The sequence below is a fragment of the Gymnodraco acuticeps genome, unplaced genomic scaffold (genome assembly GCF_902827175.1).
Source record: "Gymnodraco acuticeps unplaced genomic scaffold, fGymAcu1.1, whole genome shotgun sequence".
Classification (NCBI taxonomy): domain Eukaryota; kingdom Metazoa; phylum Chordata; class Actinopteri; order Perciformes; family Bathydraconidae; genus Gymnodraco; species Gymnodraco acuticeps.
Window position 1 is genome coordinate 1 of NW_022991284.1, and position 17,678 is coordinate 17,678.

The 17,678-nt window shown below is 44.1% G+C and overlaps 1 protein-coding gene across 1 annotated transcript; it reads right to left on the reverse strand.

The window, feature by feature from the left end:
- Positions 1-5,530: 5,530 nt before the first annotated feature.
- On the reverse strand, positions 5,531-16,236 carry LOC117562089. Its single transcript, XM_034239866.1, has 2 exons — positions 11,307-16,236; positions 5,531-6,663 (listed from the first exon to the last, which is right to left on the reverse strand). Exons 1-2 carry the CDS (start codon positions 12,552-12,554, stop codon positions 6,208-6,210), a joined length of 1,704 nt encoding a protein of 567 aa, XP_034095757.1. The 5' UTR covers positions 12,555-16,236; the 3' UTR covers positions 5,531-6,207.
- Between the last annotated feature and the right edge of the window lie 1,442 nt (positions 16,237-17,678).

Here is a 17,678-nt window from a genome sequence, read left to right on the forward strand (position 1 = left end):
AAGATGTTTTAATGAATTCTACTGAAATGATTGTTACATTTTCATCATGTAACTATTTTGTTCTTTGATTTGCCTCCCCAGAAAACAGTCGCACCTCCTCTTGAAGACATGTTGCCTCCTGCTGTGGACTTCAGGTCCACTTCAGGTCCACTTCAGGTCCATTTCAGGTCAGCCCTCGAGTGAGTCAGACTATCAGGTCCACTTCAGCTCAGCCATCGAGTCTGTCAGACTATCAGGTCCACTTCAGCTCAGCCCTTGAGTGAGTCAGACTATCAGGTCCACTTCAGGTCAGCCCTCGAGTCTGTCAGACTATCAGGTCCACTTCAGCTCAGCCCTCGAGTCTGTCAGACTATCAGGTCCACTTCAGGTCAGCCCTCGAGTCTGTCAGACTATCAGGTCCACTTCAGGTCAGCCCTCGAGTCTGTCAGACTATCAGGTCCACATCAGGTCAGCCCTTGAGTGTGTCAGACTATCAGGTCCACTTCAGGTCAGCCCTTGAGTGTGTCAGACTATCAGGTCCACTTCAGGTCAGCCCTTGAGTGTGTCAGACTATCAGGTCCACTTCAGGTCAGCCCTCGAGTGTGTCAGACTATCAGGTCCACTTCAGGTCAGCCCTCGAGTGAGTCAGACTATCAGGTCCACTTCAGCTCAGCCCTCGAGTCTGTCAGACTATCAGGTCCACTTCAGGTCAGCCCTCGAGTCTGTCAGACTATCAGGTCCACTTCAGGTCAGCCCTCGAGTCTGTCAGACTATCAGGTCCACATCAGGTCAGCCCTTGAGTGTGTCAGACTATCAGGTCCACTTCAGGTCAGCCCTTGAGTCTGTCAGACTATCAGGTCCACTTCAGCTCAGCCCTCGAGTGAGTCAGACTATCAGGTCCACTTCAGGTCAGCCCTCGAGTGTGTCAGACTATCAGGTCCACTTCAGGTCAGCCCATGAGTGAGTCAGACTATCAGGTCCACTTCAGGTCAGCCCTTGAGTGTGTCAGACTATCAGGTCCACTTCAGGTCAGCCCTCGAGTGTGTCAGACTATCAGGTCCACTTCAGGTCAGCCCTCGAGTGTGTCAGACTATCAGGTCCACTTCAGGTCAGCCCTTGAGTCTGTCAGACTATCAGGTCCACTTCAGGTCAGCCCTCGAGTGTGTCAGACTATCAGGTCCACTTCAGGTCAGCCCTTGAGTGAGTCAGACTATCAGGTCCACTTCAGGTCAGCCCTTGAGTCTGTCAGACTATCAGGTCCACTTCAGGTCAGCCCTTGAGTGAGTCAGACTATCAGGTCCACTTCAGGTCAGCCCTTGAGTCTGTCAGACAATCAGGTCCACTTCAGCTCAGCCCTCGAGTGTGTCAGACTATCAGGTCCACTTCAGGTCAGCCCTTGAGTCTGTCAGACTATCAGGTCCACTTCAGGTCAGCCCTCGAGTGTGTCAGACTATCAGGTCCACTTCAGGTCAGCCCTCGAGTGAGTCAGACTATCAGGTCCACTTCAGGTCAGCCCTTGAGTCTGTCAGACTATCAGGTCCACTTCAGGTCAGCCCTTGAGTCTGTCAGACTATCAGGTCCACTTCAGGTCAGCCCTTGAGTGAGTCAGACTATCAGGTCCACTTCAGGTCAGCCCTCGAGTGTGTCAGACTATCAGGTCCACTTCAGGTCAGCCCTTGAGTCTGTCAGACTATCAGGTCCACTTCAGCTCAGCCCTCGAGTGTGTCAGACTATCAGGTCCACTTCAGGTCAGCCCTTGAGTGAGTCAGACTATCAGGTCCACTTCAGGTCAGCCCTTGAGTGAGTCAGACTATCAGGTCCACTTCAGGTCAGCCCTTGAGTGAGTCAGACTATCAGGTCCACTTCAGGTCAGCCCTTGAGTCTGTCAGACTATCAGGTCCACTTCAGGTCAGCCCTTGAGTGAGTCAGACTATCAGGTCCACTTCAGGTCAGCCCTTGAGTCTGTCAGACTATCAGGTCCACTTCAGGTCAGCCCTCGAGTGAGTCAGACTATCAGGTCTACTTCATGTCAGCCCTTGAGTGAGACAGACTATCAGGTCCACTTCACGTCAGCCCTCGAGTGTGTCAGACTATCAGGTCCACTTCAGGTCAGCCCTCGAGTGTGTCAGACTATCAGGTCCACTTCAGGTCAGCCCTCGAGTGTGTCAGACTATCAGGTCCACTTCAGGTCAGCCCTCGAGTGTGTCAGACTATCAGGTCCACTTCAGGTCAGCCCTCGAGTGTGTCAGACTATCAGGTCCACTTCAGGTCAGCCCTCGAGTGTGTCAGACTATCAGGTCCACTTCAGGTCAGCCCTCGAGTGTGTCAGACTATCAGGTCCACTTCAGGTCAGCCCTCGAGTGTGTCAGACTATCAGGTCCACTTCAGGTCAGCCCTTGAGTCTGTCAGACTATCAGGTCCACTTCAGGTTAGCCCTCGAGTGAGTCAGACTATCAGGTCCACTTCAGGTCAGCCCTCGAGTCTGTCAGACTATCAGGTCCACTTCAGGTCAGCCCTCGAGTGTGTCAGACTATCAGGTCCACTTCAGGTCAGCCCTCGAGTGTGTCAGGACTATCAGGTCCACTTCAGGTCAGCCCTCGAGTGTGTCAGACTATCAGGTCCACTTCAGGTCAGCCCTCGAGTGTGTCAGACTATCAGGTCCACTTCAGGTCAGCCCTCGAGTCTGTCAGACTATCAGGTCCACTTCAGGTCAGCCCTTGAGTGAGACAGACTATCAGGTCCACTTCAGGTCAGCCCTCGAGTGTGTCAGACTATCAGGTCCACTTCAGGTCAGCCCTCGAGTGTGTCAGACTATCAGGTCCACTTCAGGTCAGCCCTCGAGTGTGTCAGACTATCAGGTCCACTTCAGGTCAGCCCTTGAGTGTGTCAGACTATCAGGTCCACTTCAGGTTAGCCCTCGAGTGAGTCAGACTATCAGGTCCACTTCAGGTCAGCCCTTGAGTGTGTCAGACTATCAGGTCCACTTCAGGTTAGCCCTCGAGTCTGTCAGACTATCAGGTCCACTTCAGGTCAGCCCTCGAGTGAGTCAGACTATCAGGTCCACTTCAGGTCAGCCCTCGAGTCTGTCAGACTATCAGGTCCACTTCAGGTCAGCCCTTGAGTGAGACAGACTATCAGGTCCACTTCAGGTCAGCCCTCGAGTGAGTCAGACTATCAGGTCCACTTCAGGTCAGCCCTCGAGTCTGTCAGACTATCAGGTCCACTTCAGGTCAGCCCTTGAGTCTGTCAGACTATCAGGTCCACTTCAGGTCAGCCCTTGAGTGTGTCAGACTATCAGGTCCACTTCAGGTCAGCCCTCGAGTCTGTCAGACTATCAGGTCCACTTCAGGTCAGCCCTCGAGTGAGTCAGACTATCAGGTCCACTTCAGGTCAGCCCTTGAGTGTGTCAGACTATCAGGTCCACTTCAGGTTAGCCCTCGAGTCTGTCAGACTATCAGGTCCACTTCAGGTCAGCCCTCGAGTCTGTCAGACTATCAGGTCCACTTCAGGTCAGCCCTCGAGTCTGTCAGACTATCAGGTCCACTTCAGGTCAGCCCTCGAGTGTGTCAGACTATCAGGTCCACTTCAGGTCAGCCCTCGAGTGAGTCAGACTATCAGGTCCACTTCAGGTCAGCCCTCGAGTGTGTCAGACTATCAGGTCCACTTCAGGTCAGCCCTCGAGTGTGTCAGACTATCAGGTCCACTTCAGGTCAGCCCCCGAGTGTGTCAGACTATCAGGTCCCACTTCAGGTCAGCCCTCGAGTGAGACAGACTATCAGGTCCACTTCAGGTCAGCCCCCGAGTGTGTCAGACTATCAGGTCCACTTCAGGTCAGCCCTCGAGTGTGTCAGACTATCAGGTCCACTTCAGGTCAGCCCCCGAGTGTGTCAGACTATCAGGTCCACTTCAGGTCAGCCCTCGAGTCTGTCAGACTATCAGGTCCACTTCAGGTCAGCCCTTGAGTGTGTCAGACTATCAGGTCCACTTCAGGTCAGCCCTCGAGTGAGTCAGACTATCAGGTCCACTTCAGGTCAGCCCTCGAGTGTGTCAGACTATCAGGTCCACTTCAGGTCAGCCCTTGAGTGTGTCAGACTATCAGGTCCACTTCAGGTCAGCCCTTGAGTGTGTCAGACTATCAGGTCCACTTCAGGTCAGCCCTCGAGTCTGTCAGACTATCAGGTCCACTTCAGGTCAGCCCTTGAGTCTGTCAGACTATCAGGTCCACTTCAGGTCAGCCCTCGAGTGTGTCAGACTATCAGGTCCACTTCAGGTCAGCCCTTGAGTCTGTCAGACTAGTTGTTTCAGAGGTTAATTCAAGACGTGTTATTTTTACATACTAACGTAATGAGCATCAGGTCAACGTACCCATTTATTTTGTCTCACAGATGGGATGGAGATGTGAACGATGCAGCATGTCACCACTCAGTGATATTTTAAAACAGTATGGACTCCATCAGGGAACCTTTGGACAGACACGTGCCCTGCGTTCGTAGACTGGCCTGCGCTCTCACTTATCAAGATAAAAGTTAAAATAATCGTCTGTTCCTTTTATTCTAGGACCCATGTGCCACTTTATATGAATCTCTGAGCATGAGGTGGGGTTACAAAGAAGACATGACCTGTTGACTTTCAACTGACAGATTGATTTTGAGTAGTTTGTCCATTTTGAAGATGTTGACATAATCTACAGATAGAAAGGTTGAATATCGGTTAATAACCTGTTGACAGTCAACAGACACTTTTTGTCAAATCTATAGATCAACCCTTGAGATGCAGCTTATATTCTACTGGCAGTGAAAGGCGTGTCACTTGTCTGTTGAAACAGTGTTGTTGAAGGTCAACTGATGACTTGTAGAGTGTTAACTATGGACTATCAAAATAAAGTGTTACCCGGGTCATTTTTTTTATAGGGTGCCATTTGGACTTCACAAGTTGGGTGAAATAAATAGTTGATTTACCTACTTTTTAATGTTCTATTCTATAAAGGACATATCTAATTTGCTAAAAAACATTTTGGTCAAGCTCAGGCACCTAAATCTTTATATATATAGATATATTAACAACACGTGACACCCGGGATATGTCCACCCTGTTAAGGACATACACATAACTACTTAAATGAGTTTTCAGTGCATTCTTACAATTAAAGTGACTTTTTAACAAGAGTTGTATGTCCCTAACTCTAATTAGATATATATTTCATACCTAATTAGTTTTAAGTAGTATATATTGAGAAAAACAAGTGTAGATTATGACAACGTGGCATATTTTTCCACTGTTTTCCATGAGAAAACTTAAATACAATAAGTATTACTAAAAGTTTCTAGAATATATAATCAACCTCTCTCATTTCTTTATAAAAGTACAAATATACACTTGATATTTGATATTTTCATTAAACTATGCTAGAAAACTACCAACATAACAGGGTGGACATACGTCTAACAGGGTGGACACCAGTGGAAGTCCGCCAGGGCCTTCAGGACCTTCTCTCCAGGCCCTATCATTTTAAAGTGTAATTTTTGGTTAAAATATTACAGTATTAATTCTATTGTTAAAACAATCTTTTATATTAAATTATTAAAATTGTTTGAATATATCAAATCGTTTTGGTTTGATATACCCACTATTTGGAGCTGGAGCTGCAACTTTGTGTATCTGCCTTTGCTTCTTCATAAGGCTATCTCCGTCCCAAAGGTCTGCTGTGTCTGTGGTTGCAGGGTTTTCTTATAGAATGTGTACTTTAGAGTAGCAACAAATATTAACAGAATTAAAAAAATATATCAGAATTTGATTTGGGGTCTTTGGTACGCCCCTAGGACCTGTGAGCAAGTCTGTGTGATGTCATAATATTTTCCTGCTGTGGGGCACGTACAGTAGGCTATTGCCCTACGTTGGAGACTGAGGAAAATGGCAGCTAATGAAGAAGACAGTAATTTGCTTCATAATTCATTTATTCAGCAGAATTTCTAATAAAAAAAATCACGGAAAAAGAAAGGCCAACACCAAAACTTGGAGGGCTCAAACAGGTAGGCAAAGGCTTTATGAGGCACTTTGCTGAGGCCAACTATAATCATGCTCGTTTTTTGCCACCACCAGTGGCTTGTGGAACACCACTGGGTTTGGTAGCCTGAACACCTTAACCAAGAGCTCTGATCATCGTGCATAACTTCGAGTACATTTTTAGTTTACATAAAGTTATTTTCTAGGTACTTCCATGTAAGCTTCTCAAGTTGGACGCTCTGAGCGCTTGTTGAGTGCCTTTGGCTCTGGTATAAGACAGATAAGTTGTTCCTCTGCATACCAGCTGACATCTTCACGTGGTCTTGGCCATAAGTATTTGTTTACTCCATTTCTATGCATGCACTTCACTTGAATGCTATCGCCCTCCACGTCCATGATGATGCCAGGGTACACATCATCGTCATACTTAATGACGCACCACCCTCCAATGTGTGTGCTGTCAACTGCCGCTGGTCGCCATGGGGTCTCTTCATTCTGATTTGGGGGGGTCACAGGAACTCCATTCACAGTAGCTACTTTCAGGTCGAAGCAGGCACAATCCAGTGGACCATCCTGCCTCTGACAGAAACAACTGATGTCCCTGTACTTGATATGCCCAGGTAAGACGCTGATCACCTGGTGCATCCTCATTGTGCCCTTAATAGGTGTCAGAGCAGGGACCTGAGGTGAAAAGAGAGGATATACAGTAGTATGAGATATAATATTCAAAATATTTGGCCAATAACAATAACTATCAACGTATAGAGGCAGTGTGAGAAAAAGTTTTTAGAGAGTACTTGTCCATGGACAAGTGAGTTTGGTAATGTACTTGTCCGAATACATTTTTCACTTGTCCAGAATGGACAAAAATTGGGGCCACTGGAATCTTCTTCTTCGTCATCGTATTTTACATTTTCCCACGGTTTTTACGACACCGCTAACGTAAGTGAGCGGTGAGATTTTACTGCATCACACAAAGGGTTGGGTATCGTTTGGATTTGAACGATTCTGGTTCTGCTTTTTGATTCCGGTTATTTTCGGTTCTCAATTCCGGTTCTTTGAGAGGGTCAAAATAAGTCAAACTGGGAGAAAAATATATTTATGAAAAGATTAAGTCAAATCTGTATTCCTATTTACAAATCACTTCATACTGTTGAATTTCTTACGGTTATTGAATACAATTATATAAAAATAATCTCTGCATTGTTTAGTTAGTTCTGGTGCAGTTTGAGAATGTACAATTGGCCCAGTCTCCTCTGATGTTACACTGCAACCTGCCTGTGAGACAAAGTCCAACCACACATGTCCAACACATAGGACATAACCTAATAATAATAATAATAATGACACATTAGATGTATAGCCTATAGGCCTAGCGCTTTTCTACAACTCAAATACGCTTACACATGTCCTGCAATACACATGCTGCAGCTGCCCAGCTGCTCACTGTTTGTAAAAGTAAATAAATAGTATTTTCATTTCAATAATGTACCTTCTATACCCTGCTTCATAAACAATACTGACATCCAGTGGCATGCACAGACATTTATAGGGGCAGGTGCTCAAGAGAAAAAAAAGGGGCACCTTCTGAGTCGTTGTGGCGGTCGCGCCGAAATTGTGCACTCCGAAATTGTGCGCAAAAATTTGCCGGATAATGGCGGATTTTGTTACGTTTCTTTTTGGTTTTTGGTTACTTTATTTCGGGGTTAGGGTTATGTTATTTAATTCTTATTTTTACCTGATTTTACTGATTTATTATCAACATTTTTATTATTTTAACATTTATTTTTATTATTCTAAATGACTTAGGGGGGTCCAATCTGAAGCTAGGGGGGATGAAACCCCCCCCCCCCCCCCCCCCCCCCCCCGAGATTGACGCCTCTGATGGAACCGCCGGCTGCCTTAGTAGTGTGAGATTTATTAAAGGCACATCTTGTATGTCGTAATTGCATATATATTTATTTCAATAACCATATGCTGTCTGATGCAGATGCCTATCTAAAACAAATCAAATAGTAGGCTTACTAGCTTCTACACGCTGAAGCAACTGTAGTCAGGGATGCAAACTCATCAGGTATGAAAAAGGTGACAAGGATCCGAGCCCCCGACCCCACGGAATATCGGCTTTAAAATGAGGAATAACAGGATTTTAGCAGTCAGAACAACTAAAGCAGCAGGTAATAATAACAGAAACGCCAAAGAGTCACATCTAATAGAAATATATAAAAGCATTTATTTTAATTGTGTAGCAGTCAGTTTATAATTTTGGCAGCACTGTTGAGCATTTTGAAAATGTATTTTCATGCCTCTTAGTATTTTTATAATACTTTTCTACTTTCACTTGAGGAACATTTTGAATGCAGGATTTTTACTGTAACAGAGTATTCCTACACTGTGGTACTTCTACTTTTACTCAAGTACAAGATCTGAGTACTTCTACTTTTATTAAGTACAAGATCTGAGTATTTCTACTAAAGTACAAGATCTGAATACTTCTACTTTTACTCAAGTACAAGATCTGAGTACTTCTACTACTAACAGCTGTTCACCAGCGGTGCAGTCTGTGCCACAGTGACTCCGCACAGTTAACGAACGCACCGTAGATAATGTAGCTGACCCCCATCCCGGAGCAGCAGAGTTCAGCCGGCCCGACAGGCAAGAAGACTCGAGCACACAGCTCGCGCTTCATATATTAAAAAATAACACCATGCGCACATAACAGCTCGCGACCGCAGATTATTTCGGCGATTAGATAAAATGTAAATTATATTTGACGCAACTTTAGTTACATTTCCATGACTTTTCCAAAACTTTGGGAAAAATATTGTTTTCCATAACTTTTCCAGGGCCTGGAATTTGCATTTTGAATTTCCATGACTTTTCCAGGTTTTGAATGACCGTACGGTACGAACCCTGTATAGTTTAGTTTGGCATCTGATTTAGGGGATTAAACAATACACTCGTTGTATTTGTTACCTGTTGGTTACTGACTTGGTCGTCACTAGGGCACTTTTAATCGTGTTGCTGCGTGCTGCTGCACCACACACCCGCCGTGGCCTGTCTGACTGAGTGACTGACTTAGTGATGTGTCGGTCGCGAACGAGCCGGCGCAAAGAGCCGGCTCTTTTAAGTGAACGACGGGAGCCGGCTCTCGCCCGCGAACGAGCCATTTTTGCGGAGGGATCTAGATCGGCATGAAGGCACATTTGCAATGTGCACATTATCCCACTTATTACATGGCCACATTCTCAACAAAGTAACGACATGACTCCCAATAGTAATGGAAATGCTTTTATGGATTTAGAAAATGATTTTATTGACTTAAAAAATAGTTATATGTATTGATTTAAATTGACATGCATCCGCTAAGAAAAGTAGTCCGTTGTTACTGTTTGAACTAACGTAGCAACGGCAGGAACTGCTTCGATAGTGTTTTTGATTACAGATTTGAAAACATCGTTGCTTGCTTTAACAGTAGCACACTTCATGATGTCAGACCTTGGGAAGTATCTAGATATCCCTGCCCTAATGCCAGAGGAACTGCACACTGAATATGTGTCGCCGTTTGATGTCTATGTCTGGACCGCTGCGTAACAAGGAGGGTTTCTGCCCCGTTACTTCTCTTCTTACTTCTATAAGAATAAAACACGGAGGACGGAGATCTCTTTTCCTCCCCCTCTACAGACCGCCCAGCAGCTGATCTCAGAGCACGCTCCCCTCTCCTGCAGGGGGGCGTGGTCAGCTGCAGCTCACAGAATCAGCCCCTGCAAAAACAGCGCTGGATGGAGCAAATAGAGCGAAATGAGGCATGGCTAAAATACAGGATCTTTTTGGTATTTTGAAAAAAAACCTATATTTATATACTTTATATAGGTCGATACAGTAGCCCCTTTTTTTAAATAGTTTTTATAGGTGTTGCTATCTGTTTTGTGTAGTGTGGTTCTACAAGCAAGTCAATGCATTCATTGGGTGGTATCAGAGATTTGCACGGGTCTGTAAATGCAATGAAAACAATTGGCCACAGCAAATCATTTATATTAAACTTGTAATTTTTACTTTTGAATACTTCAGTACAAAGGATGTATTGAATAATTTAAGTGATATATGTGTACAAATATAAATCATTAGTCAAAACAGGGCTACATTTGATTTAATTAAAAGGTATAATAAGTGGTAAACTGAAGAGCCGTTTGGGAGCCGAAAGAGCCGGCTCTTCTTGGTGAGCCGAGCCAAATGATCCGGCTCACCAAGAAGAGCCGGAATTCCCATCACTAGACTGACTGTCAGCTCTGCGCGCTCACGTTGAGAGCAGGGAAGGGAGGGGCTGCAGCCAGGAGTACGGGAGTGCCGCGGGGCACGCGTGGGGATGTCTGACAAAATTACAACGCGCATTTGGGGCATTGTTGTATATATTAGAAGCTTTTAATCCAGAATTGATCGATGTTACCATGAGCCACATACAGTACACTGTAATTTTTTTTTTAAACTGTAAAAAACGAACTTTCAAAAGGGCACATTGCTGTCCAGAGGGCAAAACGGGCAGGTGCTCAAGCACTACCTAGAGTCTATGTGTGCACGTCTCTGCTGACATCCCTGTGCTCCTCTGAGTCTGGGGGTCCGGGGATGTGAGGACAGCGCGAGGACACAGACAGGGAGGTTGCTTTACTTCATAAAAGGAAATGGTGGTCAATATTAACAACATAGGAGTTAAAACGCTTAATAACCTTCATTATGCGTTAGAGAAAGAACATAAGAAAGTTTGACAAAGATGAGGCTGTTAATCGGGCAGCGGATCCGCTGTGTGTAGAAAGAGAGAGAGACGCTGAGCTGCACCGTGCAGCGATCAGCTGATACGGAGCATAGAGAGAGCTGCAGTCCGCGGGGCTCGGCCTTGCCTCCTGTCCTCACAACTCTTATTAATCCCGGTACCGGACAATTGATATTTGTTCCTAATCGGAACCGTGTTTTGCTTCCCAACCCTGCCACTGTGCTACACTTCCCGCCCCGCCCCGTCTAACTGTACAGAAAGCGGCGAGATGCATTTCCTTAGGAATCGACAAGCAGAATCTAAACGAACAATGGCGGACACGTACAATTTGCGATTGAGTTCTGCCTTTTGTAAACTGAATGTATCAATAATTTGTCAATAAATCAGGCCGAAAAACGTCACTTGTCCGCCGGACAAGTCAATTGAAAGATCTACTTGTCCGATATTGTAAATAACACGTCCCGGACGGTGGGACGTGTACTTTTTCGCACACTGAGAGGGCCTCAAAATACTTGACTACTGTGAATGTTTTTGCAGGGGTGCGGGGCATCTTTACCTCTGTTTTTGCTTCAACTTCCTCTTCACTGACAAAGAAGAGCTCCACTGTTGATTCCAGTCTCTTGAGTTTTTTGAAAAGAGTGATGGCATCTGGAACATCTTCCCCCAAGCGCACAATTCGGTCCGCTGACCGCTTCAATGTCCCTCCGATGCCATCTGGAGCTCCTTTGCCATGGCTGGCCTCAAAGAAATTCCAGGTCAGTTCTTTGAAACCAAGCCTGAATGGCTCAGTGGAGAGAAAGTAAAAGTTTCCCTTTTGCTTGTACTGGGTTGCCGGGCCATCACTGTAGAAGTGAAGCCTTTCCACCTTTGGACACTTGGTCTTCACCATCTCCAGGACAGGCTCCAGGTGGGCCCAGATCGCTGGTGGGTCATGTCGTCGTGAGGATGAGATTGAACAGAATGACAGTGGTGTCTGTTCAGTGGTGTACAGTACACCAGTGTGCAGCGTTGCCTGTTGATGGGACCCTCCAAAATGCACAGACTGGATCTCGTTGTGATATTTGCAAGAGTAATTTTCGCTGAAATCGATGTGGATTAAGCACTCGTTGGCTTGGAGGCTTTCCCGTAGCTGTCTGTAAGCACTGTATTGCCACCTGATGTTAAAAAGGTGCTTACGGAATTTGAATAGATTCTCTTGAAATTTGCTGACCAGGTCTGATTCAGTGCTCTGGACCTCGTTTTTAAGCGTAATGGTCTCCCTCTCTTCCTCACCTGTCCTTTCAGTAGACCATTGTACAACTTGTACAATTTCCTCTGTGGCTGATTTCAGGGTTGGGTGAGTGGTGAGGCGGCACTCTACACAATCACCATAGGCGCAAGCTTTCATTTCTGTGGCACAGACAGTGCGGTCAACCATCTCCTCAATATTATTGGAGACGACAATCCCATGGCTGTAGAGGGTGTCAGCCATGAACTGGAGGTTTTCATGGGTTTTACACTGGCACGTGGCCCGATCAGCATCAGTAGGGGCCACGACCCAAAATAGCCGACATGCACAAAAAAGACAGTATGACACGTTGTCTGAGTTTTCGGATCCAAATTTCCTGTGAAGGTTCTTGAGTGTGTCAGAAAGCAGTCGCTTCTGCATCTTCTTCTTCCTCACTGTGATGGTCTGCTTGCGCCCAGTTGTCATACGACTAACGTCATCACGAAGAAAGAAGGTATGGATACTGGCTTTACTTTCTAGACTGCTTGAACTCTTCTTCCTCTGAAAAGTATTAAGGTCTGCATCCCTGTCCAACATCCCCCTCTTCTTGGAGAATCCAAGAGCCCTGAATGCAAATGACTGCCATTCCTATACAAATGCATGCCATTACTTTAAGTACTATACCTATAATCCTTGTGTACATAATATACTAGATAATATACCCATCAGTGTTTCCCTAGGATTTTTTGCAGCAGTTTGTGTTGTGCATATAGATCTAATGGTGGTGATCATTTATTATATTATAAAAACATTATTATAATGTTATAATAGTAATATAATAATATAACAATAAATAATATAATATTAATATAATATTAACAAATGTTGTAATAAGTAAACAATACTTACATGTCCACCCTGTTAGGATGTTGTCCACCCTGTTAGTTGAATAAGCCTAACAGGGTGGACACTAACAGGGTGGACATTTTGAGCAAAAGTTAGCCTTTACCCTGCCTGTGTTAGCATATTTGCTAGCATGACCTTGGATACTTTATGAGGAATCAATCACTTTTTAAAGGAACTTTTTAAAATAATAGAATTCGATTAATATCCTTCATACTTAGGCCTAACAGGTTGGACATGTTATGTTCAAACACATCAAACAAAATTGACAGAAACATCCAAATCAGTTGTAAGAGCAGTAGAAACCCACACAGCTTACCTCAGTTGAATTTCCCGCCTCTGGTGTCATTTAATTTCATAGGTGTGATGTCACTGAGAAATATGTATTTTTCTTAAAGGGACAGATACACAGCTCAACAGGGTGGACAGCGACCCTCGGGGACAAACATTAAACCTTATTTTTATATATATTTTTTTTACAATTTGAATAAAAACATTATTTGATTAGATAGATTTTGACAAGTTAAATAAAATAATAATAACATATTTATAAATTAATTTTGTTTTTAATAGCTATATTTTAGATCTAAGTTGAATGACCAGCAGTGGGGACATGGAAAAACTCCTCGATATCCCTTTAACCAATGCTTTTAAAATGAAAAAAAAACTTAGATGTGCATATCATTGTATTAATAATAAATTAACAATTTAACACACATTAAAAACAAAATGTAATTAGTATTTGTCCAGATTTAGACAAAAAACAACATATTTTGTACTGGGGACACCAAAGGCACCACATTAAAAAAATGACCCACTTTCACGCCTCAAACTGAGGACACTTGTCTCAATAGCATGTTTTAAGTTGAAGTTGTCTGAGCTCCTTCCCTCCAGCTGCTCTGGCTGTGATAAGCAGCGCCTTTCTGTCCTGATGGGCTCAATGTAGAGACTGCTTCTCCTCTTTTGTTTTCTTAGCTGTGTTCTCTGTATTTTACATGTCTGTGTTCTGTGTCACGTTGCTGCCTTCTTGGCCAGGTCAGCTTTGAGATGAGATTTTATCTCAATGCTTTTATCTGGTTAAATAAAGGTTAAATACTAAATAAATAAAAGTCTGAAGACCTCAGGTTGCGGGGTGGGTCATGTGGGAAGAACAGCGAGCCTTCCAGCAGCTAGCACCATTAGCCTGTAGAAACCGGACCTCGAGCCTCAGCAGCTGGATGGAAAACAGCCCAGTTGAGATGGCAGGACTGAGGGAGGGGTCGTGGATGGTCCAGGCAGCGGGGCAGAGAGGAGCCCAGTCGGGGTATTCAGGAGCGGGGATTCCACGGAGAGCAGAGCACGACGGTGAGCTCGTGTTGCTAACGGCAGGACGGCAGAGGCTAGGAGCTAAACAGCAGCCACACATAATCGGCTGAGCAACGGAGACCGCAGAAACACAAAACCAGAGCAGAACTATCTTTTCTCTGTGTCTGTGAAAAAGAACTGACGGCAGGGAGTGAGAGACACGAGGAATAATCGTTGGCAAGAAGAGCGGCGAAAAACACGCCAGCGTCCTCTCTAGCCAACTTCCAGATTCACCATTGCCATTCAAGTTATCTGCTTTTCATCAGCAAGCTCTCCTATACTTGAAACTCATAGACAAACATAACTTTACAACACATACTACTCCAATTTGGAACAATAGATATATTCTAATTAATAAAATTATTATTTTACAAGGAATGGATGGAGAAAGGAATCTGGTGAATCTTTCATTTGGTGGATCACTGTGTGATTTATTAACACATGACGCATTTATTAGGAGATGTAATTTAGTGTGTATTATTGATTATTGAAGTAACCTGTGTTCCTAGTGTCCAGACGTGAGTTTGCTTAAATATGTGTGTGTACTTAATTACTTTGTATTAAATAGTAGCAGTCTGTATAACAAGAAGCTGGAAATATGAGAAGTGAAACGTTTGTATTAAGAGTAGTGGAGATGTGAGAGATGAGATATCCTTATTTGGACACAGCGTGGCAAACATCTGGAAGGCAGCAGAGTAAAATGAGTGTGCGTTAAACATGCTTAGGGAAATGAGTGTGCGTTCTGTCAAAGAGTTCTTTATATATGTTTTCTGTAAAGTTTTACTATTTCTCGCATTGCTGTAGGAATATTTTCTTCGTTATTATTGATATTAAAGTAACTTACATGTATTAGCCAACTATAAACAACTATATCTTAGACATATCTTAAAAATTCCAAGGGTGTGTGGAGCTGTGTGTATTGAACTGATGGGGGAGGGGGCCGGAGAGAGGGAAGTCTATGCAGAAAATGTGTGTGTGTGTGCAGGCTGCAGGAATGCGAGACAACGAACACCAGATGTGTTTGTTTTGCCTCAAACTTAAGAGACTCTTGTTTCCGGGTCACCTCGGCTGGCTCGCGCTGATTCGCTGCGACAGCCCATCGTTTTTGTATCTCCCAATGGATGGCCGCTGTGGGGGGAGCATCAGACACAACTCCTCCCGTTGGGATTGCATGTAGCCCTGTTGTGTCTTGGTGTCCGGCCTCTTTTTCCTCCTGCTGCCAAGATAGTAAGATCTCCCAGCACTAGGACCAGAGCAGGCGTACTCCTTATTTTGTATTGTTTGTTTACCATTAAAACAGATTATTGTTTATCCTGGTGTTTCGAATTCCTTCTTTTACAATTTGACCAGCTCATCAAGGGACGCGCGGAGCCGAGGTGGGCTTCAGACCACCGTCCTCAGTGCTCCAACAGTACTGACAGGCAGTATAAGGGTTTTAAAGCAATCCCTCAAGCAATGATTGTTTGAATGAAAGTCTTTTATATTCTGTGGTTATGTCGGAGGAGAATCTCGGACTAGGCTAGTCGAAAAAGTCCGGACCTCCTTCTCAACATTATAACTTATTAACTTTCTTCGTGATTATACAATTCTAATGGGTTCTGAAGAAATCGCTGGAGGCAGTCAGAGTTTGTTGCAAAAAGAACTTTACTTCATCAACGACAAAAACAAAGTCCGAGCAGACCCGGGATCGTACTGTTGAACAAACGTTGTACTCGCACCTTTATAGCGAGCCTTCTTGTCCCTTATTGGTCAACCTTTGTGAAGGACCTCCCAGTCTTTGTGGTCATTGTGTGTCTTTGTGGTCATTGTGTGTCTTTGTGGTCATTGTGTGTGTCTTTGTGGTCATTGTGTGTCTTTGTGGTTGTTTTGTGTCCTGTCTACGTCATTGTGTGTCTTTGTGGTCATTGTGTGTGTCTTTGTGGTCATTGTGTGTGTCTTTGTGGTCATTGTGTGTCTTTGTGGTCATTGTAGGGATGTAACGATATACCGAATATCGCGGTAAATAAACGTCCCAATACCGTCGTGAGACTGACAAAATCTACCACGATTTTTTTTTTTTATTAATTTTTTTTAAACACTTTTTTTGGTTTTAAACCTTTATTTAACCAGGTGGTCCCATTGAGATCATCGATCTCTTTTTCAAGAGACCTGTCCAACATGGCAGCAAGTGGGTTACAACATGAACATAAAACAACAGAACACAAAAGGACATCGTATTTACAGGGCTACATTTACACACCTAGAGACATTGACAAGTACCAACAGTATATTTATATCTCTGTCAATAAGCCTCACCTTCTTGGCAACAACTGTATTGTTTTTGAAGTGGTGGAGAGACAATGCACAGTTTGACCCACTGCTGTCACCCATGGCCAAAGCATATCTCTCCGTCCCACTGAGGTGGCGTTAGACTTTTTCGCTGTCCGTCATTTTGACAGACAGGATCGGAAAATATCCGTCATAATCCCTTATTTACCCGTTGGGTCTGAACAGAGAGAGAGAGCACGCTCGTGTACTGTCAACGGGGGGGGGGGGGGGGCGGTGTTATGCTGTGTGTGCATGCACCTCGCGGGAGCGCGCACAGCGTAAAGCAAAACCTTCCAGACATGTGTTGATCTTTACGGCAAAGTACGGTTTGGAAGCTATATCATTTCCTTTTGGATGGCATGCATAACACGGCATAACACCAGAGCCTCGCTGCGGGGAAACGTTGGCGCTGTTCCGAGTTTGTTCTAATCTGTCAAAATGACAGACTGCTTTCAGATTTTTCCGTCATTGTTAAATAAAAATATTCGGTTAACGCGACCACTGCTGTCCCAGCAACATCAGTACCAAGCGAGAGAGTTGTTTCCAGAGCAGGGGATATTGTAAACGCCCAAACATCCCAGCTTATAAATACCTGGAAATGTGGACATGCTCATATTCCTAAGAACCTGTCTGATGATGCTGAGTGAGTGACTTAGTGAGTTTGAGTTGAGTTACTTGAAAAACTAAAGTGAAACTTGATTTATTTTATTGCAGGGTCTGATTATTAAATGTTTATTTGTGAGATGCAGCGGCACAAAGAAAATGCCTACTTTGTTTGGTAGTACTATAGGTACAAAAACACTGGTTTTCTTGTTCCAGTCTGTTACTGTCACTTTGACACTTTAAAATCCTGCTATCCTACTAACATGCTGTACACATCAGATGTATTATTTAATAAAGAAACTTTTTCGAGTAAAAAAAATTGTTATTGAAATTTTTTTTTTTTTTTTTTCTTAAATTTTTTTTTTCTTTATTATTCAATATCGCGATATTATCGTACCGTGAGTATTTGGTATCGTTTCATCCCTAGGTCATTGTGTGTCTTTGTGGTCATTGTGTGTGTCTTTGTGGTCATTGTGTGTGTTGTTTTGTGTCTTTGTGGTCATTGTGTGTGTTTGTTTTGTGTCTTTGTGGTCATTGTGTGTGTCTTTGTGGTCATTGTGTGTG

Bases quoted from the DNA above. Each gene is read 5' to 3' on its own strand.
- LOC117562089 (XM_034239866.1), bottom strand. From the start codon at position 12,554: ATGTTGGACAGGGATGCAGACCTTAATACTTTTCAGAGGAAGAAGAGT. The intron at 6,664-11,306 runs GTAAAGATGCCC...TTTTCACCTCAG, and splicing joins AAGTTGAAGCAAAAACAGAG to GTCCCTGCTCTGACACCTAT.